This window comes from Oncorhynchus clarkii, chromosome 12 (assembly GCF_045791955.1).
Source record: "Oncorhynchus clarkii lewisi isolate Uvic-CL-2024 chromosome 12, UVic_Ocla_1.0, whole genome shotgun sequence".
Classification (NCBI taxonomy): Eukaryota; Metazoa; Chordata; class Actinopteri; order Salmoniformes; family Salmonidae; genus Oncorhynchus; species Oncorhynchus clarkii.
This window is the reverse complement of record NC_092158.1, coordinates 2,587,671-2,614,801: the sequence shown is the minus strand read 5'-3', so window position 1 is coordinate 2,614,801 and position 27,131 is coordinate 2,587,671. Positions and strand designations below refer to the sequence as shown.

The window sequence follows — 27,131 nt, the reverse complement described above, 5'->3', positions numbered from 1 at the left end:
TGGACAGATTCTAATTTTCTCTATGGACAGATTCTCATGTTCTCGTGGACAGATTCTCATGTTCTCTATCGACAGATTCTCATGTTCTCGTGGACAGATTCTCATGTTCTCGTGGACAGATTTTCATGTTCTCGTGGACAGATTCTCATGTTCTCTATGGACAGATTCTCATGTTCTCGTGGACAGATTCTCATGTTCTCTATGGACAGATTCTCATGTTCTCGTGGACAGATTCTCATGTTCTCGTAGACAGATTCTCATGTTCTTGTGGACAGATTCTCATTTTCTCTATGGACAGATTCTCATGTTTTCGTGGACAGATTCTCATGTTCTCATGGACAGATTCTCATGTTCTCTATGGACAGATTCTCATGTTCTCGTGGACAGATTCTCATGTTCTCGTGGACAGATTCTCATGTTCTCGTGGACAGATTCTCATGTTCCCGTGGACAGATTCTCATGTTCTCTATGGACAGATTCTCATGTTCTCGTGGACAGATTCTCATGTTCTCTATGGACAGATTCTCATGTTCTCGTGGACAGATTATCATGTTCTCGTGGACAGATTCTCATGTTCTCATGGACAGATTCTCATGTTTTCTATGGACAGATTCTCAGTACAGAATTCCCCCCAGAAGTAAAACATGAAATGACAAACTTTGTGTGAGAGAATTGTACTTCTGGGTAACTGAGATTACTGAAACCGTTCTCTACAGTTATACCTGTTAAACTGTACCTAATCAAACACTGGCTGGCTACGGGACACATTGAGCATTGATGCAAAATGTAATCAGTACTCAATAAAGTTTTGGAAATAATTAAATCGAATGTATTCCTGTCTCGGCTTCCAGACAGTGCTAGTTGCAGGAGAGGGAGAGAAAGAGATTGAGTGTGTGTGTAGTGTGGGTCTATGTAGGTGTGTAGGTGTGCGTCTGTAAAGGTGTGTGTTTGTGTGTGTGTGTGTGTGTGTGTAGGTGTGTAGTATGTTTGTTAGATGTTGACAGCGCTCTCTCATTCTCACCCAGTGCGTGCAGAGACCATATGCTTCCTCCGCTGTTTGCCAGGTCTGAGTAAACTTCAAAGCGTCATGCTGCAGAAAACAAAGTGCTTATGGAGCATCTTATAGTCCTGGTTCATTACCGTCAAGTTTTATCCAGGACATCCAGGGTTAAGTATCTGTAATGAACTCTTATAGTGGCCAGATAGTCAAGCAAATCTAGCCTGGTGATTAAAACCATTGTTAGAGTGAAGACGTTCAGTCTGGATTAGTTTGATCGAATCTCTGAACGTTTGAAGACAGTTGTCCTCCAGAAACAGAACATATAGTACGTAAACAACTACTGGGAGAATGTCCCTAGCCCACGGTTAGTTTAGCTGAACCAGTGACTACCCCCATGTTCCCCTGGTCCTGTCAGCCTTCTCTGGGTAGGATGGGAAGAGATGGATCCTGCTGGGTGGTACGTACGGTCCTTCTTCAGGGGCTGGGTATGGAGCTTGCATGCATATTAGCATGTAAATCTTGTTGGTTCATGCCAACAAAGCCACTGCACAACACAACATAACACTAAACAATACAGTAATTGCATTATATCAGTGACAAACGGTGCCCACAAAATGTTAGGGCCTACATAACGCTGCCCCAACAGCAGAGTCCCAACACCTTACCTCGGCTACACCTGGTTATCAGTGGAGTCTTGTCTGGCAGCGAAACAGTTCATTCAGCCTCATTTGTTTCCTTTAAAAAAACGTGCTGATATGGCTGACTTGCTTAAACTAATGTGTTTTCTACTGACAATTGAGATGTAAAAACTATGGCATTAAGGGGACGAGGAGCAGATAAGAGGCAGTCTGTAATTTCGATTAAGACATTAATGAGCGAACTAGGACTGACGTAGTCAATATAACTATTTGTTCAGAACTTTTGAAATGTACGACGACAGAATTCAGAACATGGGCCATTCTCACAGTATTCTCCCTGTACACCAAGCCAGAACAATAGGATAAATAAAGGGGGCATATAAGCAGACAATGAAAGCTCTTTGTCACACCCTGATCTGTTTCACCTGTCTTTGTGCTTGTCTCCACCCCCCTCCAGGTGTCGTCCATCTTCCACATTATCCTCTGTGTATTTATACCTCTGTTCTCTGTTTGTCTGTTGCCAGTTAGTTTTGTTTGTGAAACCTACCAGCGCCTGTTCCCCTGCTCCTGTCTGTTCCCCTGCTCCTGTCTGTTCCCCCGTCTGTTCCCCTGCTCCTGTCTGTTCCCCTGCTCCTGTCTGTTCCCCTGCTCCTGTCTGTTCTCCTGTCTGTTCCCCTGTCTGTTCCCCTGTCTGTTCCCCTGCTCCTGTCTGTTCCCCTGCTCCTGTCTGTTCCCCTGCTCCTGTCTGTTCCCCTGCTCCTGCCTGTTCCCCTGCTCCTGTCTGTTCCCCTGTCTGTTCCCCTGCTCCTGACTGTTCCCCTGCTCCTGTCTGTTCCCCTGCTCCTGTCTGTTCCACTACTCCTGTCTGTTCCCCTGCTCCTGTCTGTTCCCCTGTCTGTTCCCCTGCTCCTGTCTGTTCCCATGCTCCTTTCTGTTCCCCTGCTCCTGTCTGTTCCCCTGCTCCTGCCTGTTCCCCTGTTCCTGTCTGTTCCCCTGTCTGTTCCCCTGCTCCTGTCTGTTCCCCTGCTCCTGTATGTTCCCCTGTCTGTTCCCCTGCTCCTGTCTGTTCCCCTGCTCCTGTCTGTTCCCCTGTCTGTTCCCCTGCTCCTGTCTGTTCCCCTAGTCTGTTCCCCTGCTCCTGTCTTTCCCCTGCTCCTGTCTGTTCCCCTGTCTGTTCCCCTGCTCCTGTCTGTTCCCCTGCTCCTGTCTGTTCCCCTGCTCCTGTCTGTTCCCCTGCTCCTGTCTGTTCCCCTGCTCCTGCCTGTTCCCCTGCTCCTTTCCGTTCCCCTGCACCTGTCTGTTCCCCTGCTCCTGCCTTTTCCCCTGCTGCTTTCCGTTCCCCTGCACCTGTCGGTTCCCCTGCTCCTGTCTGTTCCCCTGCTCCTGTCTGTTCCCCTGCTCCTTTCTGTTCCCCTGCACCTGTCTGTTCCCCGTTCCCCTGCTCCTGCCTGTTCCCCTACTCCTTTCCGTTTGCCTGCACCTGTCTGTTCCCCTGCTCCTGCCTTTTCCCCTGCTGCTTTCCTTTCCCCTGCACCTGTCTGTTCCCCTGCTCCTGTCTGTTCCCCTGCTCCTGTCTGTTCCCCTGATCCTTTCTGTTCCCCTGCACCTGTCTGTTCCCCTGCTCCTGTCTGTTCCCCTGCTCCTGTCTGTTCCCCTGCTCCTTTCCGTTCCCCTGCACCTGTCTGTTCCCCTGGTCCTGCCTGTTCCCCTGCTGTTTCCGTTCCCCTGCTCCTGTCTGTTCCCCTGCTACTTTCCGTTCCACTGCACCTGTCTGTTCCCCTGCTCCTTTCCGTTCCCTTGCACCTATCTGTTCCCCTGCTCCTGCTTGTTCCCCTGCTCCTTTCCGTTCCTCTACTCCTGCCTGTTCCCCTGCTCCTGCCTGTTCCCCTGCTCCTGTCTGTTCCCCTGTCTGTTCCCCTGCTCCTGTCTGTTCCCCTGCTCCAGTCTGTTCCCCTGCCCCTGTCTGTTCCCCTGTCTGTTCCCCTGCACCTGTCTGTTCCCCTGCACCTGTCTGTTCCCCTGCACCTGTCTGTTCCCCTGCTCCTGTCTGTTCCCCTGTCTGTTCCCCTGCTCCTGTCTGTTCCCCTGCTCCTGTCTGTTCCCCTGTCTGTTCCCCTGCTCCTGTCTGTTCCCCTGCACCTGTCTGTTCCCCTGCACCTGTCTGTTCCCCTGCTCCTGTCTGTTCCCCTGTCTGTTCCCCTGCCCCTTTCCGTTCCCCTGCTCCTGTCTGTTCCCCTGCTCCTGTCTGTTCCCCTGCTACTGTCTGTTCCCCTGCTCCTGTCTGTTCCCCTGCTCCTGTCTGTTCCCCTGCTCCTGCCTGCTCCTGTCCGTTCCCCTGCTCCTGCCTGTTCCCTTGCTCCTGCCTGTTCCCCTGCTCCTTTCTGTTCCCCTGCTCCTTTCTGTTCCCCTGCTCCTGTCTGTTCCCCTGCTCCTGTCTGTTCCCCTGCTCCTGCCTGTTCCCCTGCTCCTTTCCGTTCCCCTGCTCCTGCCTGTTCCCCTGCTCCTGTCTGTTCCCCTGTCTGTTCCCCTGCTCCTGTCTGTTCCCCTGCTCCAGTCTGTTCCCCTGCTCCTGTCTGTTCCCCTGTCTGTTCCCCTGCAACTGTCTGTTCCCCTGCACCTGTCTGTTCCCCTGCACCTGTCTGTTCCCCTGCTCCTGTCTGTTCCCCTGTCTGTTCCCCTGCTAATGTCTGTTCCCCTGCTCCTGTCTGTTCCCCTGTCTGTTCCCCTGCTCCTGTCTGTTCCCCTGTCTGTTCCCCTGCTCCTTTCCGTTCCCCTGCTCCTGTCTGTTCCCCTGCTCCTGTCTGTTCCCCTGCTACTGTCTGTTCCCCTGCTCCTGTCTGTTCCCCTGCTCCTGTTTGTTCCCCTGCTCCTGCTTGCTCCTGTCTGTTCCCCTGCTCCTGCCTGTTCCCTTGCTCCTGCCTGTTCCCCTGCTCCTGTCTGTTCCCCTGCTCCTTTCTGTTCCCCTGCTCATGTCTGTTCCCATGCTCCTGCCTGTTCCCCTGCTCCTGTCTGTTCCCCTGCTCCTGCCTGTTCCCCTGCTCCTTTCCATTCCCCTGCTCCTGCCTGTTCCCCTGCTCCTGTCTGTTCCCCTGTCTGTTCCCCTGCTCCTGTCTGTTCCCCTGCTCCAGTCTGTTCCCCTGCTCCTGTCTGTTCCCCTGTCTGTTCCCCTGCACCTGTCTGTTCCCCTGCACCTGTCTGTTCCCCTGCACCTGTCTGTTCCCCTGCTCCTGTCTGTTCCCCTGTCTGTTCCCCTGCTCCTGTCTGTTCCCCTGCTCCTTTCTGTTCCCCTGTCTGTTCCCCTGCTCCTGTTTGTTCCCCTGCTCCTGTCTGTTCCCCTGTCTGTTCCCCTGCTCCTGTCTGTTCCCCTGTCTGTTCCCCTGCTCCTTTCCATTCCCCTGCTCCTGTCTGTTCCCCTGCTCCTATCTGTTCCCCTGCTACTGTATGTTCCCCTGCTCCTGTCTGTTCCCCTGCTCCTGTTTGTTCCCCTGCTCCTGCCTGCTCCTGTCTGTTCCCCTGCTCCTTTCTGTTCCCCTGCTCATGTCTGTTCCCCTGCTCCTGCCCGTTCCCCTGCTCCTGTCTGTTCCCCTGCTCCTGTCTGTTCCCCTGCTCCTGTCTGTTCTCCTGCTCCTGTCTGTTCCCCTGCACCTGCCTGTTCCCTGCTCCTGCCTGTTCCCTGCTCCTGCCTGTTCCTCTGCTCCTGCCTGTACCAATGCTCCTGTCTGTTCCCCTGCTCCTGCCTGTTCCCCTGTCTGTTCCCCTGCTCCTGTTTGTTCCCCTGCTCCTGTCTGTTCCCCTGTCTGTTCCCCTGCTCCTGTCTGTTCCCCTGCTCCTGTCTGTTCCCCTGCTCCTGTCTGTTCCCCTGTCTGTTCCCCTGCTCCTGTCTGTTCCCCTGCTCCTTTCTGTTCCCCTGCTCCTGTCTGTTCCCCTGCTCCTGCCTGTTCCCCTGTTCCTGTCTGTTCCCCTGTCTGTTCCCCTGCTCCTGTCTGTTCCCCTGCTCCTGTCTGTTCCCCTGTCTGTTCCCCTGCTCCTGTCTGTTCCCCTGCTCCTGTCTGTTCCCCTGTCTGTTCCCCTGCTCCTGTCTGTTCCCCTAGTCTGTTCCCCTGCTCCTGTCTGTTCCCCTGCTCCTGTCTTTTCCCCTGCTCCTGTCGGTTCCCCCCTAGCTCTACCCTTAGATTTTGTGGTGATGTAGTGTCCCCATGAGTGACAGAACACTGCGGCAATCACAGCACAACCAGAGAACATTACCAACCCCTACGCTCTGTATTTCCTGCTGGCTGCCCCTCCACCACAGAAAGCACTGAGCTGAAACACCTGCACTTTGGAACAGCAACTCAAGAGAGCAAAAAAGATACCAAGTTTATATGCGTCCTTATAAACTTAATGTTTATTGATTTTTGTATTTTTTTTTACATAGTTTGCAAACTGATATGTGACAGGTATTAATGCCAAAATAACATGCAAAACAGGTGGGGCTCTGCCCCAGCTGCCCTCAATGACGGGTCTTCACTGATGCATGCACACGTACACACCATACACACCACACCACACCATACACACCACACCACACCATACACACCACACCACACCATACACACCACACCACACCATACACACCATACACACCACACACCATACACACCACACCACACCATACACACCATACACACCACACACACTACACCACACCATACACACCACACCACACCATACACACCATACACACCACACCACACCATACACACCACACACCATACACACCATACACACCACACCACACCATACACACCATACACACCACACCACACCATACACACCACACCACACCATACACACCACACCACACCATACACACCACACCACACCATACACACCACACCACACCATACACACCACACACCATACACACCACACCATACACACCATACACACCACACACACTACACCACACCATACACACCATACACACCACACCACACCATACACACCATACACACCACACCACACCATACACACCACACACCATACACACCATACACACCACACCACACCATACACACCATACACACCACACCACACCATACACACCATACACACCACACACCATACACACCACACCACACCATACACACCACACAGATACTCACATACACACCACACACCATACGCACACCACACACACACACCACACACACCATACGCACACCACACGCACCACACACACACATACACACCACACACACCATACACACACACACGTACACACCACACACACACACACACGTACACACCACACACACCATACACACCGCACACACCATACACACCACACAGATACTCACATACACACCACACACACCATACACACCATACACACCACACACACACCACACACCATACACACCACACCACACCATACACACCATACACACCACACACCATACAAACCACACCACACCATACACACCATACATACCATACACACCACACCATACACACCACAAACACCATACACACCACACAGATACTCACATACACACCACACACACCATGCACACACACCACACCATTCACACACCACACACACGTGCACACCATACACACCACACACACCATTCACACCACACAGATACTCACATACACACCACACACACCATACGCACACCACACACACACACCACACACACCATACGCACACCACACACACCACACACACCATACACACACACACGTACACACCACACACACACACACACGTACACACCACACACACCATACACACCACACACACCACACAGATACTCACATACACACCACACACACCATACACACACCATACACACATCACACACACCATACACACCACACATACACACCATACACACTACACACACACCATACACACCACACCATACACACCATACACACACCATACACACCACACAGATACTCACATACACACCACACACACCATACACACCACACACACACCATACACACCACACACACACACCATACACACTACACACACACCATACACACCACACCATACACACCATACACACACTATACACACCATACACACCACACGTACACACCATACACCATACACACCATACACACCACACCACACCATACACACCACACCACACCATAAACACCATACACACCACACCATACACACCACACCACACCATACACACCACACCACACCATGCACACCATACACCATACACACCACACCACACCATACACACCACACACCATACACACCACACCATACACACCATACACACCATACACACCACACACCATACACACCACACCATACACACCACACACCATACACACCACACCACACCATACACACCATACACACCACACACCATACACACCACACCACACCATACACACCACACACCATACACACCACACCACACCATACACACCACACACCATACACACCACACCACACCATACACACCATACACACACCACACACCAGACACACCATACACACACACACACCTTACACACACCATACACACCACACCATACACACCATACACACCATACACACACACACCATACACCATACACACACTATACACACCATGCACACAACACACCATACACACCACACACACACACAGAGGCGATGGATGGTGTGTTCGTGGCTCACTGGTTAGAGGAGAGGAACAGATTAGAGGAGTGTGGGAGTGATGAGAGAGAGAGAGAGAGAGAAAGAGAGAGAGAGAGGGATGAGATGAGAGAGAGAGGGATAGAGAGAAAGAGAGAGAGAGAGGGATGAGATGAGAGAGAGAGGGATAGAGAGAAAGAGAGAGGGTACATTCTCTGTTGGTTAACATCAAAAGGCACATTTTTCATTGACATATTGCCTAGGATGTTTAAAATCCTCTGTCATGCAATTATGAATGATACCAAACAATGAATTAAGAGTCCTTGTTATATATTTTGATGTCAATACAGTCTGTTATCTGAAGGTCAGTTTTCCAACATAAATATTGTTGTATCATATGACACAAGTCTTTTGTAATGATTAACAATTCAACAAACAAGTAATATTGTCCTAATTTTACAAGTGAAATAGTAGACTCCAACGTTCATGTCTGTGGTTGAACCAGAATCAAAGGAGGCAATTATTTTTTTAAGCCCAGGAAGCAGCCATTCAATTTGCCATTCACCAGACTTCCAAGTTTAATAATGTCGAAATGCCTTGGGTATTTTCCCAGAGGTGGATTTGGCGCATGTGCACTTGCTCAAAAACAATACAGACTTTGCAGACAAGACCTTTTTTGGTTGCATGTCACTTTTTATTTAGATATTTTTTTGGGGAATTACATACCGGCCTGAACGGTAGCGGTAGTGATGATAGTTGCTCAGCGAAACTCCATTATTTGGTGAGTACCGAATTAACGTATTTTGACATTATTAAGCTTGAAAAGCCGGTGAAAGCCAAGTTGAATGGCTGCTTTCTGGGTTTAAAGGAGATTTTGCCATATTCAACGTCTCCTTTAAAGCAGTATTCTGGTTCAGTCTATTGTGTTTCGTGCCTGATATTAGGGGTCATTCGTGTACTGTTTGATAGAGGGCAACGGGCTGTAGTGCTCTTTGTGTGTATGTGGTAGTGTTGGAGCGGAGAGCCTCTATGCCCACTGGAGTCTCCCTCTGCTCTGAAGTTCACTCCGCCCCCGCCTGCTTCAGGCTGGCGGCGCTGTGCAGCTCTCCTCCTCCTCTCCTCCTCTCATCTGCCTCTCCAAATTCAGCGCGCTCCACTTCTCCTCTCCTCTCTAGCCGTGTGCCTGCGTACAGACGGACCTACCGACCGCGTAAATACGCTTTTATCTCTCAATAGACGGACAATAAGGACACAGATGTCTCCACTATTCACTTTAGGAGCGTTTCCGCACTGAACTGAATTACCGGTACATTCATCACGCCTTTGTTTTCTCACCATTTTAAATGAAAAAAATGACATTGGCGTGGAATTGTGGTGGACGGTTTTACTTGAAAGTGTGGACGTGCTTTTTCAGCCTTGCAGTGCTCAGGACTCTCTCTATACCTGCTAATGAAGGTAAGTGGACATAGTTAAAACATGTATTTATAATGTGTCAATACATTTGATTGTTATTCACCTTTGACTACCTTGCCATGAAAGCAATCATTACCTTTGAACAAGGCTGATGCCCGACACTGATAAAGATGCCAGTTGGCAAAAAAAGCATTGATTGCGAGACGCGCAATGCAATTGACATGTCGGTTTTTACTCATTATGAACGTTCTACATTGTGCTTTGAAAATGGTTTGTAAATAGGCTCGGTCTGAGTGATATTGATGCGAAGGAAGAGTGAGTCTCTCTCAGGCATTGTTACAGCACCAAGCGACCATTTCATTCCGGATCAATACCAGCGTGACAACTTCTTGACACCGTGTTTGATATTCTATATACCAAATAGATATTGTATTTAGTCAAACCTTTCCGGGCTGTACAAATAGAGTAGTCTAGTTTAAGTGCTGTGAAAGTTCAGCTATTTACCTCATGTGTTTCCAACCGTCTTGTTGGTTGACCGGAAGACTGTGCGTGAACAGCATTTAAATATCCTGTGATAAATTATGCCATTACCGCCTATAAGACATTATCTTGGCATTATCCTACCAGACAGACATGAGGTCAGCTCGACTAGTTATGACATTGTCCGGTTGTGAAGTTCCCCTTATTTAGGCGAATATGAATTTGCTATAGATTTGTGACATTCAGTAATGGCCAGGGGAAAGTTCCAAAATGTTCTTTCTGTGACAGGAACTATGATATTAGAATTCCTTAGGACTTAATTATAAACACGTTCATACAAATGTAATGAGACGTCATCAATGTCACATGTAGACATATCATAAATGAGCCCTCCTATCTCTCTACCATACATGCGGACACTATTTGTGATAAATTATAGTCAAAATAGAGATTCTTTTTAAATGTAGTTATAGTATTTTCACTCTAAACATGTCTTGACATTCTGTCCATTATATTTCTTGACATTCTGTCCATTATATTTCTTGACATTCTGTCCATTATATTTCTTGACATTCTGTCCATTATATTTCTTGACATTCTGTCCATTATATTTCTTGACATTCTGTCCATTATATTTCTTGACATCCTGTCCATTATATTTCTTGACATTCTGTCCATTATATTTCTTGACATTCTGTCCATTATATTTCTTGACATTCTGTCCATTATATTTCTTGACATTCTGTCCATTATATTTCTTGACATCCTGTCCATTATATTTCTTGACATTCTGTCCATTATATTTCTTGACATTCTGTCCATTATATTTCTTGACATTCTGTCGTTGTATTTCTTGACATTCTGTCCATTATATTTCTTGACATTCTGTCCATTATATTTCTTGACATCCTGTCCATTATATTTCTTGACATTCTGTCCATTATATTTCTTGACATTCTGTCCATTATATTTCTTGACATTCTGTCCATTATATTTCTTGACATTCTGTCCATTATATTTCTTGACATTCTGTCCATTGTATTTCTTGACATTCTGTCCATTATATTTCTTGACATTCTGTCCATTATATTTCTTGACATTCTGTCCATTATATTTCTTGACATCCTGTCCATTATATTTCTTGACATTCTGTCCATTGTATTTCTTGACATTCTGTCCATTATATTTCTTGACATCCTGTCCATTATATTTCTTGACATTCTGTCGTTGTATTTCTTGACATCCTGTCCATTATATTTCTTGACATTCTGTCCATTATATTTCTTGACATTCTGTCCATTATATTTCTTGACATTCTGTCCATTATATTTCTTGACATTCTGTCCATTGTATTTCTTGACATTCTGTCCATTATATTTCTTGACATTCTGTCCATTATATTTCTTGACATTCTGTCCATTATATTTCTTGACATCCTGTCCATTATATTTCTTGACATCCTGTCCATTATATTTCTTGACATCCTGTCCATTATATTTCTTGACATTCTGTCCATTATATTTCTTGACATTCTGTCCATTATATTTCTTGACATTCTGTCCATTATATTTCTTGACATTCTGTCCATTATATTTCTTGACATTCTGTCCATTATATTTATTGACATTCTGTCCATTATATTTCTTGACATTCTGTCCATTGTATTTCTTGACATTCTGTCCATTATATTTCTTGACATTCTGTCCATTATATTTCTTGACATTCTGTCCATTATATTTCTTGACATCCTGTCCATTATATTTCTTGACATTCTGTCCATTATATTTCTTGACATTCTGTCCATTATATTTCTTGACATTCTGTCCATTATATTTCTTGACATTCTGTCCATTATATTTCTTGACATCCTGTCCATTATATTTCTTGACATCCTGTCCATTATATTTCTTGACATTCTGTCCATTATATTTCTTGACATTCTGTCCATTATATTTCTTGACATTCTGTCCATTATATTTCTTGACATCCTGTCCATTATATTTCTTGACATTCTGTCGTTGTATTTCTTGACATTCTGTCCATTATATTTCTTGACATCCTGTCCATTATATTTCTTGACATTCTGTCATTGTATTTCTTGACATTCTGTCGTTGTATTTCTTGACATTCTGTCCATTATATTTCTTGACATCCTGTCCATTATATTTCTTGACATTCTGTCCATTATATTTCTTGACATTCTGTCATTGTATTTCTTGACATTCTGTCATTGTATTTCTTGACATTCTGTCCATTATATTTCTTGACATTCTGTCCATTATATTTCTTGACATCCTGTCCATTATATTTCTTGACATCCTGTCCATTATATTTCTTGAGATTCTGTCCATTATATTTCTTGTCATTCTGTCATATATTGAGAAGTGTGCTCGTTCGTTCGTGCGCGCGCGGGTGTGTGTGCGTGTGTGTGTGTGTGTGTGTGTGTGTGTGTGTGCTGCAGTTGAATAGCCCCAGCTGATGATGACTAGGCCTAACAAACAGCATCACTACATAACAGCACCCTAACCACACAGGAATTCAGCCTAATGGTCTGATTCAGAGGCTGTGTGTCCTCTATATAGTGTTCCCTATATAGTGCACTACTTTAGACCAGAGTCTTATGGAACCCTATTCCCTATATAGTGCACTACTTTAGACCAGAACCATATAGAACCCAATTCCCTATATAGTGCACTACTTTAGACCAGAACCATATAGAACCCTATTCCCTATATAGTGCACTACTTTAGACCAGAACCATATAGAACCCTATTCCCTATATAGTGCACTACTTTAGACCAGAACCATATAGAACCCTATTCCCTATATAGTGCACTAGGGCTCAACGGGTTCTGGTCAAAATAAGAGCACCTCTGGGACATAACGTGTGATACAGATAGGATTTGACGTCAACACAATATATCCACAGTGATTAAGTGAAGTGACACCATAACTCTCCCACATGTGAAATATGTCTCTTGGTGTTTTGAAATCGATACAGACTGTATGGATAAAGAGTTTGTCCATTCAAACAATTATTACCAATGCATTTGCTTCTATTGGACTCTGATGAGGATTTGCTGTTAAAACATTTGTCTTTTTCTGCTGAACGTAATGTAAACAAATACACTACTACCTTCTTACATCCTTGTATCCACTCTGGGAATAAATCATTACATGTTAGATATTACTGCACTGTGACCAATAACATTCGATTTGATTTGATTCAATGGTGACAACCACCATGAATCATCTGAATTCTCTGACTATGAGAATAATACACACTTAGTTTCACTACGGGGAAAGGGTTCTCCTCTCGTCTACTGATGTACGCCAAGAGGATCTCCTTACATCCTCTCTTGGAGAAAGACATAATCTCCCTGTTATCATCGACTACACTACAACATATTTCCACTTTTTCTCCTAATTAGGATATTTTCCTAAGGGCACTGTTCTATCTGGAGTACTAGACAGTGTCTGTTAGCCTGCCTGCCAATCAGCTGGAACAAACCAAGACCTACTTTTCAGAAACTTTAAATAGACAGTTTGTTATGCTAGGAATGATGACTTTTCATTGGTGAAGGAATGATGACTTTTCATTGGTGAAGAATTGATGACTTTTCATTGGTGAAGAATTGATGACTTTTCATTGGTGAAGGAATGTTGACTTTTCATTGGTGAAGGAATGTCGACTTTTCTTTGGTGAAGCAATCTTGACTTGTCATTGGTGAAGGCATGTTGACTTTTCATTCGGGAAGGCATGTTGACTTTTCATTCGGGAAGGCATGTTGACTTTTCATTGGTGAAGGCATGTTGACTTTTCATTCGGGAAGGCATGTTGACTTTTCATTCGAGAAGGCATGTTGACTTTTCATTCGGGAAGGCATGTTGACTTTTCATTCGGGAAGGCATGTTGACTTTTCATTCGGGAAGGCATGTTGACTTTTCATTGGTGAAGGCATGTTGACTTTTCATTTGGGAAGGCATGTTGACTTTTCATTGGTGAAGGCATGTTGACTTTTCATTGGTGAAGGCATGTTGACTTTTCATTCGGGAAGGCATGTTGACTTTTCATTCGGGAAGGCATGTTGACTTTTCATTCGGGAAGGCATGTTGACTTTTCATTCGGGAAGGCATGTTGACTTTTCATTCGGGAAGGCATGTTGACTTTTCATTGGGGAAGGCATGTTGACTTTTTATTGGAGAAGGAATGTTGACTTTTCATTGGTGAAGGCATTGGTCGTTGTGCCCTTAACATATCGGTCATGATTGTTAAGCAACATTTTGCAAAGGTCACTTCTACTATATTTGGTTACTGCTGTTGTACTATTCAGTAGCTCTGTCAGATCAGTTAACAGTAGGTCTGTCAGATCAGTTACCAGTAGGTCTGTCTATTTTGTTCAGTTACCAGTAGGTCTGTCTGTACTGTTCAGTTACCAGTCTGTACTGTTCAGTTACCAGTATGTCTGTCAGTACTGTTCAGTTACCAGTAGGTCTGTCAGATCAGTTACCAGTAGGTCTGTCTATTTTGTTCAGTTACCAGTAGGTCTGTTTGTACTGTTCAGTTACCAGTAGGTCTGTCTGTACTGTTCAGTTACCAGTAGTTCTGTCTATACTGTTCCGTTACCAGTAGGTCTGTCAGATCAGTTACCAGTAGGTCTGTCAGATCAGTTACCAGTAGGTCTGTCTATTTTGTTCAGTTACCAGTAGGTCTGTCTGTACTGTTCAGTTACCAGTCTGTACAGTTCAGTTACCAGTAGGTCTGTCTGTACTGTTCAGTTACCAGTAGGTCTGTCTGTACTGTTCAGTTACCAGTAGGTCTGTCTGTACTGTTCAGTTACCAGTAGGCCTGTCTATTGTGTGGCTCACTGAATGATCACTATAATTTGGGTTATGTGAAAAAAGTGTTTTTCATTTAAAATCTTCCCAAATGTGTTCTACATACTAATTGTGTCCTTCCTGTGTTTCTGCAGTGAACTTACTGGACTCTCGCTCTGTCATGGGGGACCTTGGGTGGATAGCCTACCCAAAGAATGGGGTGAGTGGTACTTCATAAATGCTTACACAAACCACACCAACTCTTTTCAGGCTGCCTGGACCAATCCTCATCAGTATCAGTCCCAGCTCAGTCCCTGCTCAGTCCCAGCTCAGTCCCAGCTCAACTCAGCTCAACCCCAGCCCAGGTCAACCCCAGCTCAACCCAACTCAGCTCAACCCCAGCTCAGCCCCAGCTCAACTCAGCACAACCCAGCTCAGCTCAGCCCAGCTCAACTCAGCGCAACCCAGCTCAGCTCAACCCCAACTCAACCCCAGCCCAACCCAGCTCAACCCCAGCTCAGCCCCAGCTAAACTCAGCTCACCCCCAGCTCAACCCCAGCCCACCCCAGCTCAGCTCAACCCCAGCTCAGCTCAACCCCAGCTCAACCCCAGCTCAGCTCAACCCCAGCTCATTCCCAGCCCAGCTTAACCCCAGCTCAACCCCAGCTCAACCCCAGCCCCGCCCAACCCAGCTCAACCCCAGCCCAGCCCAGGCCAGCTAAACCCCAGCCCAGCCCAACCCAGCTCAGCCCCAGCTCAGCCCAGGCCAGCTCAACCCCAGCCCAGCCCAACCCAGCTCAACCCCAGCTCAGCTCAGGCCAGCTCAACCCCAGCTCAGCCCAGCCCAGCCCAGGCCAGCTCAACCCCAGCTCAGCCCAGGCCAGCTCAACCCCAGCTCAGCCCAACCCCAGCTCAGCCCAGGCCAGCTCAACCCCAGCTCAGCCCAGCCCAGCTCAGCCCCAGCTATGTCGGCTACAGTTTCAACAGAATAAACACATCAAAACTCACAATCAAAGGATGATGCTTGTTAGTACTGTTTGGGATATAGCAGGTTAAAGGATGATGCTTGTTAGTACTGTTTGGGATATAGCAGGTCAAACGATGATGCTTGTTAGTACTGTTTGGAATATAGCAGGTCAAAGTTGGGAATCTCCCAGGCGATTAAACAACAGACAGACCTCTCATAGTCAGAGAGTGGGAAAGGCAGGGTTTTTATGGTCTCCAGAGACATGCAGCTCATGCTTCTAATTACACAGAATATTTCCTCACACTAATTTCTTATTGACTCCATAAAGGTGGGGAGGGGGGGAAGGGGAAGGGGATGAGGGAAGTCTGAGCCAGCTCTGATCCTCATGAGTGCTGGGAGATCTAGTGACCAGCCTGATAGGCCCATAAGTTAATTGCATCAATTACATTTTTTTTTCAAGAAGTGAAACGAATAGTCTGATCATTTACATATCGAAGAAAAGTGTCTCAGCTCAAGGAAATCATCTTCGGATCGGCTCAAACGTGACCCACCACCTAAATTCGGTGTTATGTAGCAACATTTTAAATGGTGTTTTTACATTGGATAAAAGTATAGACAGAGCTTCTCAATGGAATATCATACACTGGAGGAAACATGGGGAAGTAGAGACTCAGAGCCTCTAAATGGAATATCATATACTGTAGTTGGAGGAAACATGAGGAAGTGGAGCCTCAGAGCCTCTAAATGGAATATCAGACACTGGAGGAAACATGAGGAAGTAGAGCCTCAGAGCCTCTAAATGGAATATCAGACACTGGAGGAAACATGGGGAAGTAGAGACTCAGAGCCTCTAAATGGAATATCATATACTGTAGTTGGAGGAAACATGGGGAAGTAGAGACTCAGAGCCTCTAAATGGAATATCAGACACTGTAGTTGGAGGAAACATGGGGAAGTAGAGACTCAGAGCCTCTAAATGGAATATCAGACACTGTAGTTGGAGGAAACATGGGGAAGTAGAGACTCAGAGCCTCTAAATGGAATATCAGACACTGTAGTTGGAGGAAACATGGGGAAGTAGAGACTCAGAGCCTCTAAATGGAATATCAGACACTGGAGGAAACATGAGGAAGTAATGCAGCTTTAAAAGGTGATACACTTAGAATCCCATTTAGGACAAAAGGCATGTTGCTGTGGTGTTCACACTTGCTCTACATGAATCATTGTGAAACATATGTTTTAGTAAAGGAATACTTTCACCAAATTGCCAAAATGAATTCTCTGAAAATTATCTCTCTGAGTTTCCCCATCAGGCAAAATTAAAAATATTAAATTGACTATTGTTGTATAACAAAGATAACCTTTCACATTGAACAGCTACAGTGCTGTTCATTGTTTACGCCCGTTTAGCATGGTTCACATCCCCTGTAGGGCGGCATACAATTAGTCCAGCGCCGTCCGAGTTAGAGTTTGGCCAGGGGGTAGGCCTTCATTGTAAATTAAAAAATGTACCTAACTGACATGCCTAGTTAAACAAAGGTTAAACCGACCCATCTCTTAAAGAATTCACTTTGGAGCATGTGCCTGTGGCCATGTGCTATAGCAGTGAAGTCGTCCTTAAAAAAGCTGAGAAAAGATTTCAACAATAAAATACTTTGTTAACTTCAAGTGCTAAAAATAGTAGTCTACAATTTAAGAAAAACTTAAAACACACAAACACGTAAAGGCTTAGGTAAAATCAATATACAGGCCTATATCATCAGATCCTTGGAGTAAACTTTGGTTCAGGCCATGTTACGATATTAACAATGGAATCTAGCCTGAGAACATATTTCATATTTCTGTGAGACTATATGTAATGTCCATGTGCTTTTCATTATAAGTCTTGATCTTCTCAAAATTATATGTTTGCCGGGTTGTCCAGTCCGGGGGATGGCTTTCACATCTCTGGGAGGAAGGATGTCAACATTGCACAGCAGCTGAAACCTGGTTCCATCTGAGTGAATGCTCCTTGGCCACAACAACACCTTGCTCCAGACCATTACAGCTGTAAAGGAGGAAAGCAGACTAAAATAGACAAGACATTAAAACATTACATTACAGCAATAACATTCATTGACCCCCAAGTTCAAGCAATAAGCTCAAAGTACAAAGACAACGTACCTGAAGTGTTGCTTGTTCACCCTCGATCACCTCCTTGTACTGGAGACAAGACAAAGTCCAGAAAAATAGGTTACAACGTGTCTGGCAATGCAGACACAAGATAACTAGCTAGATTTAGCAAACATTTAGCTTCATAATTACCAGCTAGCTAGATGAAAATGGTATTGATCTAGCTCTCCAGCTAGTTGAGCATATAAAAAAAACTCACTCTATAATCCAATAGCTATCTAGCTATCATTTCATTGTGACTAGCTAGCTAGCCAACTTAGCATGAGTCCCTATAACGTAACATATGGTTTGATTAGCTTGCTAACACTTAGCATTCGCACCACAGTGGCTATTTTTTTGTAGCTAGCTAGCTAGTTAAACATGACATATTGGCAAACAAAGATTATCATCATGTTATACATGGCTTAGCACATGAGCAATCAACACTAACAGCAGAAACCAACTGGCTAGCTCAGCTAACTGTCTTAATGTTGCTTCATCCCACAATGAGACATCTGTAAACAATAGCTTTTTGCGTGATGTAGCAAGCTATAATGGTGACTGTATGCAACTGTCTAGCTAACTAGCTAGAGTGCCTTCGGAAAGTTTTCAGACCCCTTGAATCTTTCCACATTTTGTTACATTACAGACTTATTCTAAAATGTATTAAATTGTTTTTTCCCCATCAATCTACACACAATAAAGCAGATTAAGTGAAAACAGGTTTTTAGAAATGTTTGCTAATTTATAATAAAAAAAACGGAAATATCACATTTACATAGGTATTCAAACTTTTTACTTTCAAGTCTTCTTGGGTGTGACGCTACAAGATTGGCACACCTGTATTTTGGAGTTTCTCCCATTTTTCTCTGTAGAGCCTCTCAAGCTCTGTCAGGTTGGATGGGGAGCGTCGCTGCACAGCTATTTTCAGGTCTCTCCAGAGATGTTCCATCCGTGCAGGCTGGGCCACTCAAGGACATTCAGGGACTTGTCCCGAAGCCAGCCGTGTGCTTAGGGCTGTGTGCTTAGGGTTGTTGTCCTGTTGGAAGGTGAACCTTCACTCCGGTCTGAGGTCCTGAGCGCTCTGGAGCAAGTTTTCATCAAGGATTTCTCAGTTTTTTGCTCCGTTCATCTTTCCCTCGATCCTGACTAGTCTCCCAGTCCCTGCCACTGAAAAATATCCCCACAGCACGATGCTACCACCACCATGCTTTACCGTAGGCATGGTGGCAGGTTTCCTCCAGACGTGACTCTTGGCATTCAGGCCAAAGAGTTCAATCATGGTTTCATCAGACCAGAGAATCTTTTTTCTCGTGGTCTGAGTCTTGTCATGTGCATTTTACTGAGGAGTGACTTCCGTCTGGTCACTCTACCATAAAGGTGCGATTGGTGGAGTGCTGCAGAGATGGTTTTCCTTCTGGAAGTTTCTTCCATTTCCACAGAGGAACTCTGGTGCTCTGTCAGAATGACCATTGGGTTCTTGGTCACCTCGCTGACCAAGGCCCTTCTCCCCCAATTGCTCAGTTTGGCGGGGCGGCCAGCTCTAGGAAGAGTCTTGGTGGTTCCAACCTTCTTCCATTTAAGAATGATGGAGGCCACTATGTTCTTGGGGACCTTCATTGCTGCAAACATTTTTTGGTACCCTTCCCCAGGACAATTCCTTTGACCTCATGGCTGTTTTTTTCTCTCTGATATGCACTGTCAACTATGGGACCTTATATAGACAGGTGTGTGCTTTTTCAAATCATATCCAATCAACTGAATTTACCACAGGTGGACTGAAAATCAAGTTTTAGAAACATCTCAAGGATGATCAATGGAAACAGGATGCACCTGAGCTCAATTTCGAGTCTCATAGCAAAGGGTCTGAATACTGAGATATAATAAGGTATTTCTGTTTTTCTAAAAACCTGTTTTCACTGTGTCATTATGGGGTATTGTGATGTCATTATGGTGTATTGTGATGTCATTATGGGGTGTAGATTTAAAATTGTTATTTCACCTTTATTTAACCAGGTAGGCTAGTTGAGAACAAGTTCTCATTTGCAACTGCGACCTGGCCAAGATAAAGCAAAGCAGTTCGACACATACAACGACACAGAGTTACACATGGAATAAACAAACATACAGTCAATAATAGAGTAGAAAAATCTATATACAGCATGTGCAAATGAGGTAGGATAAGAGAGGTAAAGGCAATAAATAGGCCATGGTGGCAAAGTAAATACAATATAACAATTAAACACTGGAATGGTAGGATGTACAGAGGATGAATGTGCAAGTAGAGATACTGCAAAGGAGCAAGATAAATAAATAAATACAGTATGGGGATGAGGTAGACTTGATGGGCTAATTACAGATGAGCTATGTACAGGTGCAGTGATCTGTGACCTGCCCTGACAGCTGGTGCTTAAAGCTAGTGACGGAGGTAAGAGTCTCCAGCTTCAGAGATTTTTGCAATTCGAGAGGCGGCCAAAGGAGGAATTGGCTTTGGGGGTGACCAGCGAAATATACCTGCTGGAGCGCGTGCTACGAGTGGGTGCTGCTATGGTGACCAGTGAGCTGAGATAAGCCGGGGCTTTACCTATCAGAGACTTGTAGATGACCTGGAGCCAGTGGGTTTGGCGACGAGTATGAAGCGATGGCCAGCGAACGGGAGCGTACAGGTCACAGTGGTGGGTAACATACAGTGCCTTGCGAAAGTATTCGGCCCCCTTGAACTTTGCGACCTTTTGCCACATTTCAGGCTTCAAATATAAAGATATAAAACTGTATTTTTTTGTGAAGAATCAACAACAAGTGGGACACAATCATGAAGTGGAACGACATTTATTGGATATTTCAAACTTTTTTAACAAATCAAAAACTGAAAAATTGGGCGTGCAAAATTATTCAGCCCCCTTAAGTTAATACTTTGTAGCGCCACCTTTTGCTGCGATTACAGCTGTAAGTCGCTTGGGGTATGTCTCTATCAGTTTTGCACATCAAGAGACTGACATTTTTTCCCATTCCTCCTTGCAAAACAGCTCGAGCTCAGTGAGGTTGGATGGAGAGCATTTGTGAACAGCAGTTTTCAGTTCTTTCCACAGATTCTCGATTGGATTCAGGTCTGGACTTTGACTTGGCCATTCTAACACCTGGATATGTTTATTTTTGAACCATTCCATTGTAGATTTTGCTTTATGTTTTGGATCATTGTCTTGTTGGAAGACAAATCTCCGTCCCAGTCTCAGGTCTTTTGCAGACTCCATCAGGTTTTCTTCCAGAATGGTCCTGTATTTGGCTCCATCAATCTTCCCATCAATTTTAACCATCTTCCCTGTCCCTGCTGAAGAAAAGCAGGCCCAAACCATGATGCTGCCACCACCATGTTTTACAGTGGGTATGGTGTGTTCAGGGTGATGAGCTGTGTTGCTTTTACGCCAAACATAACGTTTTGCATTGTTGCCAAAAAGTTCAATTTTGGTTTCATCTGACCAGAGCACCTTCTTCCACATGTTTGGTGTGTCTCCCAGGTGGCTTGTGGCAAACTTTAAACAACACTTTTTATGGATATCTTTAAGAAATGGCTTTCTTCTTGCCACTCTTCCATAAAGGCCAGATTTGTGCAATATACATAGGACTGTTGTCCTATGGACAGTCTCCCACCTCAGCTGTAGATCTCTGCAGTTCATCCAGAGTGATCATGGGCCTCTTGGCTGCATCTCTGATCAGTCTTCTCCTTGTATGAGCTGAAAGTTTAGAGGGACGGCCAGGTCTTGGTAGATTTGCAGTGGTCTGATACTCCTTCCATTTCAATATTATCGCTTGCACAGTGCTCCTTGGGATGTTTAAAGCCTGGGAAAAAAAATTGTATCCAAATCCGGCTTTAAACTTCTTCACAACAGTATCTCGGACCTGCCTGGCGTGTTCCTTGTTCTTCATGATGCTCTCTGCGCTTTTAACGGACCTCTGAGACTATCACAGTGCAGGTGAATTTATACGGAGACTTGATTACACACAGGTGGATTGTATTTATCATCATTAGTCATTTAGGTCAACATTGGATCATTCAGAGATCCTCACTGAACTTCTGGAGAGAGTTTGCTGCACTGAAAGTAAAGGGGCTGAATAATTTTGCACGCCCAATTTTTCAGTTTTTGATTTGTTAAAAAAGTTTGAAATATCCAATAAATGTCGTTCCACTTCATGATTGTGTCCCACTTGTTGATTCTTCACAAAAAAATAAAGTTTTATATCTTCATGTTTGAAGCCTGAAATGTGGCAAAAGGTCGCAAAGTTCAAGGGGGCCGAATACTTTCGCAAGGCACTGTATGCTTGGTGACAAAACGGATGGCACTGTGATAGACTCCATCCAATTTCTTGAGTAGAGTGTCGGAGGCTATTTTATAGATGACTTCGCCGAAGTCGAGGATCGGTAGGATGATCAGTTTTACGAGGGTATGTTTGGCAGCTTGAGTGAAGGATGCTTTGTTGCGAAATAGGAAGCCAATTCTAGATTTAATTTCGGATTAGAGAATGGGAGTCTGGATGTGAGTCTGGAAGGAGAGTTTACAGTCTATCCAGACACCTAGCTATTTATAGTTGTCCACATATTCTAAGTCAGAACCGTCCAGAGTAGTGATGCTGGATGGGTACGGGCAGGTGTGGGCAGTGATCGGTTGAAGAGCATGCACTTAGTTTTACTTGCATTTAAGAGCAGTTGGAGGCCATTGAAGGAGAGTTGTATGGCATTGAAGCTCGTCTGGAGGTTAGTTAACACAGTGTCCAAAGAAGGGCCAGAATTATACAGAATGATGTTGTCTGCGTAGAGGTGGATCAGAGAATCACCAGCAGCGAGAGCGACATCATTGATGTATACAGAGAATGGCGGGCCCTCCGATTTGACACACTAAACTCTATCAGAGAAGTAGTTGGTGAACCAGGCAAGGAAATCATTTGAGAAACCAAGGCTGTTGAGTCTGCCAATAACAATGTGGTGATTGACAGACTCGAAAACCTTGGCCAGGTTGATGAATATGGCTGCACAGTAATGTCTCTTATCGATGGCGGTTATGATATCGTTTAGGACCTTGAGCGTGGCTGAGGTGCACCCATGACCAGCTCTGAATCCAGAGCGTAGCGGAGAAGGTACGATGGGATTTGAAGTGGTCGGTAATCTGTTTGTTGACTTGGCTTTTGAAGACCTTAGAAAGGTAGGGTAGGATATATATAGATCTGTAGCAATTTGGGTCTAGAGTGTCTCCCCCTTTGAAGAGGGGGTTGACCGCGGCAGCTTTCCAATCTTAAGGAATCTCAGACGATACAAAAGAGAGGTTGAACCGGCTAGTAATAGGCTAGTTAAACAGGCTAGTAATTTCAGCAGATTATTTTAAAAAGAGAGGGTCCAGAATGTCTAGCCTGGCTGGGGGTCCAGGTTTTGCAGTTCTTTAAGAACATCAGCTGAGCAGATTTGGGAGAAGGAGAAATGGGGAAGGCTTGGGCGAGTTGCTGTGGGGGGTGCAGTGCTGTTGACCAGGGTAGGAGTAGCCAGGTGGAAAGCATGGCTAGCTGTAGAAAAATGCTTATTGAAATTCTCAATTCTAGTGGATTCATCGGTGGTGACAGTGTTTCCTGTCCTTAGTGCAGTGGGCAGCTGGGAGGAGGTGCTCTTATTCTCCATGAACTTTACAGTGTCCCAGAACTTTTTTGAGTTTGTGCTACAGGATGCACATTTCTGCTTGAAAAAGCTAGCCTTAGCTTTCCTAACTGCCTGTGTATATTTATTCCTGACTTCCCGGAAAAGTTGCATATCACAGGGGCTATTCAATGCTAATGCAGAACGCCACAGGATGTTTTTGTGCTGGTCAAGGGCAGTCAGGTCTGGAGAGAACCAAGGGCTATATCTGTTCCTGGTTCTAAATTTTTAAAAGGGGCATGCTTATTTAAGATGGTGAGGAAGGCACTTTTAAAGAAAGACCAGGCATCCTCGGCTGACGGGATGAGGTCAATATCCTTCCAGGATACTGGGGCCAGGTCGATTAGGAAGTATTTTAGGGAGCGTTTGATAGTGATGAGGGGTGGTCGTTTGACCGCAGACCCGTTACGGATGTAGGCAATGAGGCAGTGATCACTGAGATCTTGGTAGAAAACATCAGAGGTGTATTTGGAGGGCAAGTTGGATGATATTTATGAGGGTGCCCGTGTTTACGGATTTGGGGTTGAACCTGGTGGGTTCATTGATAATTTGTGAGAGATTGAGGGCATCAAGCTTAGATTGTAGGACGGCCAGGGTGTTAAGCATGTCCCAGTTTAGGTCACTTAGCAGCACTAGCTCTGAAGATAGATGGGAGGCAATCAGTTCACATATGGTGTCCAGGGCACAGCTGGGGGCAGAGGGTGGTCTATAACAAGCGGAAATGATGAGAGACTTGTTTCTGGAAAGGTGAATTTTTAGAAGTAGAAGCTTGAATTGTTTGGGCACAGACCTGGATAGTAAGTCAGAACTCTGCACGCCATCTCTGCAGTAGATTGCAACACCGCCCCCTTTGGCAGTTCTATCTTGTCAGCAAATGTTATAGTTAGGGGTGGACATTTCAGGGTTTTTGGTGGTCTTCCTGAGCCAGGATTCAGACACGGCAAGGACATCCGGGTTGGCAGAGTGTGCTAGGGCAGTGAATAAAACAAACTTTGGGAGGAGGCTTCTAATGTTAATGTGCATGAAACCAAGGCTTTTACAGTTACAGATGTCAGCAAAAGAGAGCGCCTGGGGAATAGGAGTGGAGCTAGACACTGCAGGGCCTGGATTAACCTCCACATCACCAGAGGAACAAAGGAGGAGTGGGATAAGGGTACAGCTAAAGGCTCAAATAACTGGTCGGCTAGTACGTTCAGAACAGAGAGTAAAAGGATCACATTTCTGGGCATGGTAGAGTAGATTCAAGGCATAATGTACAGACAAAGATATGGTAGGATGTGGATACAGTGATGGTAAACCTGTGCTTAGAGTGACGATGAAAGAGATATTGTCCCTAGAAATATAATTTAAACCAGGTGATGTCACCGCATGTGTGGTAGGTGGAACTAAAGTATTAAATAAGGCGTTTTGAGCAGGGTCAGAGGCTCTACAGTGAAATAAGGCAATAAATACTAACCAAAACAGCAATGGACAAGGCATATTGACGTTAGCGAGAAGCATACGTAGCCGAGTGATCATAGGAGTCCAGTGAGTAGCTTCAGGCAGCTTGGGGCTAGCGCAAGCTAACAGAAGGGCCTTGAAAGGACGCCGCGACGGAAGAAAGTCTGTCTATGAATTTGTCCGGTGGGCCTTTTAAACTAACAGTCCAATGTGCTCTGGACAGCTAGCAGGCTGCGGCTAGCATGCTAGCGGATGGGATTTCAGGGGGCGAAGCGACGGCGGAGCCAGTTGAGGAAGTACCCTATCGGGCGAATCACGTCAGTGGTCCAGTCGTGATGAGTCGGCGGGGTTCCAAGCCAGTTGGCAAAAATAGGTATTGTAGACCAAGTAGTGGCTGATCGACCTCTTTGGCTAGCCTGGAGATGGGCCTAGCAAGGCTAGCTCCAGGCTAATTGGTTATTGTTTTGGTACAGTGACGTTAGCCAGGAGTGGCCACTCGAGTAGCAGCTAGCTAGCTAGGGATGGTGCGATGGTCCAGGTGAAGAAAAAAAATAAAAAAAAAGGTTCAGAGCTTGCAGTAGGAATCCGGAGATATGGAGAAAAATAAGTCCAAATTGCTCTGGTTTGAGTCGTGCTGCGCAGACTGGCGAGAGTTGTCCTGGCTAGAGGTGGCTGATGACCGCTAGCTGACTACTAGCTAGTAGCTAGTTAGCTGGCTAGCATCTGTTGGGGTTCCGGTTCAGGCGACGGTTCAGACGACGGATCAGCAGGGCTCCGTATGGTGGGTATAGTGGCCAATGAGATTGCTGAGGATTTCTTTTTTATTTAATCCATTTTAGAATATAGCTGAAAATGTAACAAAAATGTGGAGAGATTCAAGGGGTGTGAATACTTTCCAAAGGCACTTTTAACTGTAGACTTTTAACTAACAATAACAATGACATTTTGATACAAATGAGACAATAACGTCCATGTAGATATCTTGGCGTTTTAACTGTAGACTTGTACCAGTGTATTGATCTTGATGATTCACCGCAGACTTAAATACTTTTAAAATAATCCGTCCCACTCGGCTTCAACCAGTCCAGACTGCTCTTTCTCTTAGTTCTCTCTTTCTTTTTCTCTTAGCTCTTTCTTTATCTTTCATTCTGTGTTGAGAGGCTAGGGGGGTGCCTAGGGACTGAGCACTTGGGTTTGGTGTGCGTGATGTTTAGTGCACAGTTGAGCCACAGAAATAGTGTTTGCTTGGAGTGAGTTACAGGGTTCAAGTGGGAGAGCTAAACAGGGAGAGAAATAGTGAAGGGTGCATTCAGGAGTGAACAGGAGGATAGAGAGTAACGAGTGAAAGGAAGTGAGTAAAGAAATAGTGAAGGGTGCATTCAGGAGTGAACAGGAGGACAGAGAGTAACGAGTGAAAGGAAGTGAGTAAAGAAATAGAGAAGGATTCAAAAGATGCAGGGAGGAAGAACGCAGGTAAAGGTCAGGTTAAGAAATGCTTTCTGTTATCATCAAACACAGTTGTTCTGTCTACAGGAACAGTCTGTATAGTACACAGAAGAGAACAGGAGGGTAAAGATCGCTAACAGTGCCTACACTAATAAACTTTACGATCACCGTTTCTAGATAGAAACACAAACATTGCAAGGCTAACCCAGTGACGCAGGTCAATTACACTGAGTATACAACAAATTAAGAACACCTTTTGCCCTGACATAGACGGACCAGGTGAATCCAGGTGGAAGTTATGATCCCTTATTGATGTCACCTGAAAAAATCCACTTCAATCAGTGTAGATGAAGGGGAGGAGACACGTGGTTAAAGAAGGATTTATAAGCCCTGAGACAATTGAATGGAGACATGGATTGTGTGCCATTCAGAGGGTGAACGGGCAAGACAAAAGATTGAAGTTT

At 45.3% G+C, this 27,131-nt stretch overlaps 1 protein-coding gene across 1 annotated transcript in view; it reads left to right on the top strand.

Annotated features, from left to right (window-relative positions):
* Positions 1 to 9,596: 9,596 nt before the first annotated feature.
* LOC139422644 (ephrin type-A receptor 5) overlaps positions 9,597 to 27,131 on the top strand; it is a 178,725-nt gene continuing 161,190 nt past the window's right edge. The window contains exons 1-2 of the mRNA XM_071173794.1: positions 9,597 to 9,730; positions 15,142 to 15,206. Of these exons, the coding sequence (XP_071029895.1) occupies positions 9,619 to 9,730; positions 15,142 to 15,206 (177 nt within the window). The 5' untranslated portion in view covers positions 9,597 to 9,618. The remainder of the gene's footprint in view (positions 9,731 to 15,141; positions 15,207 to 27,131) is intronic.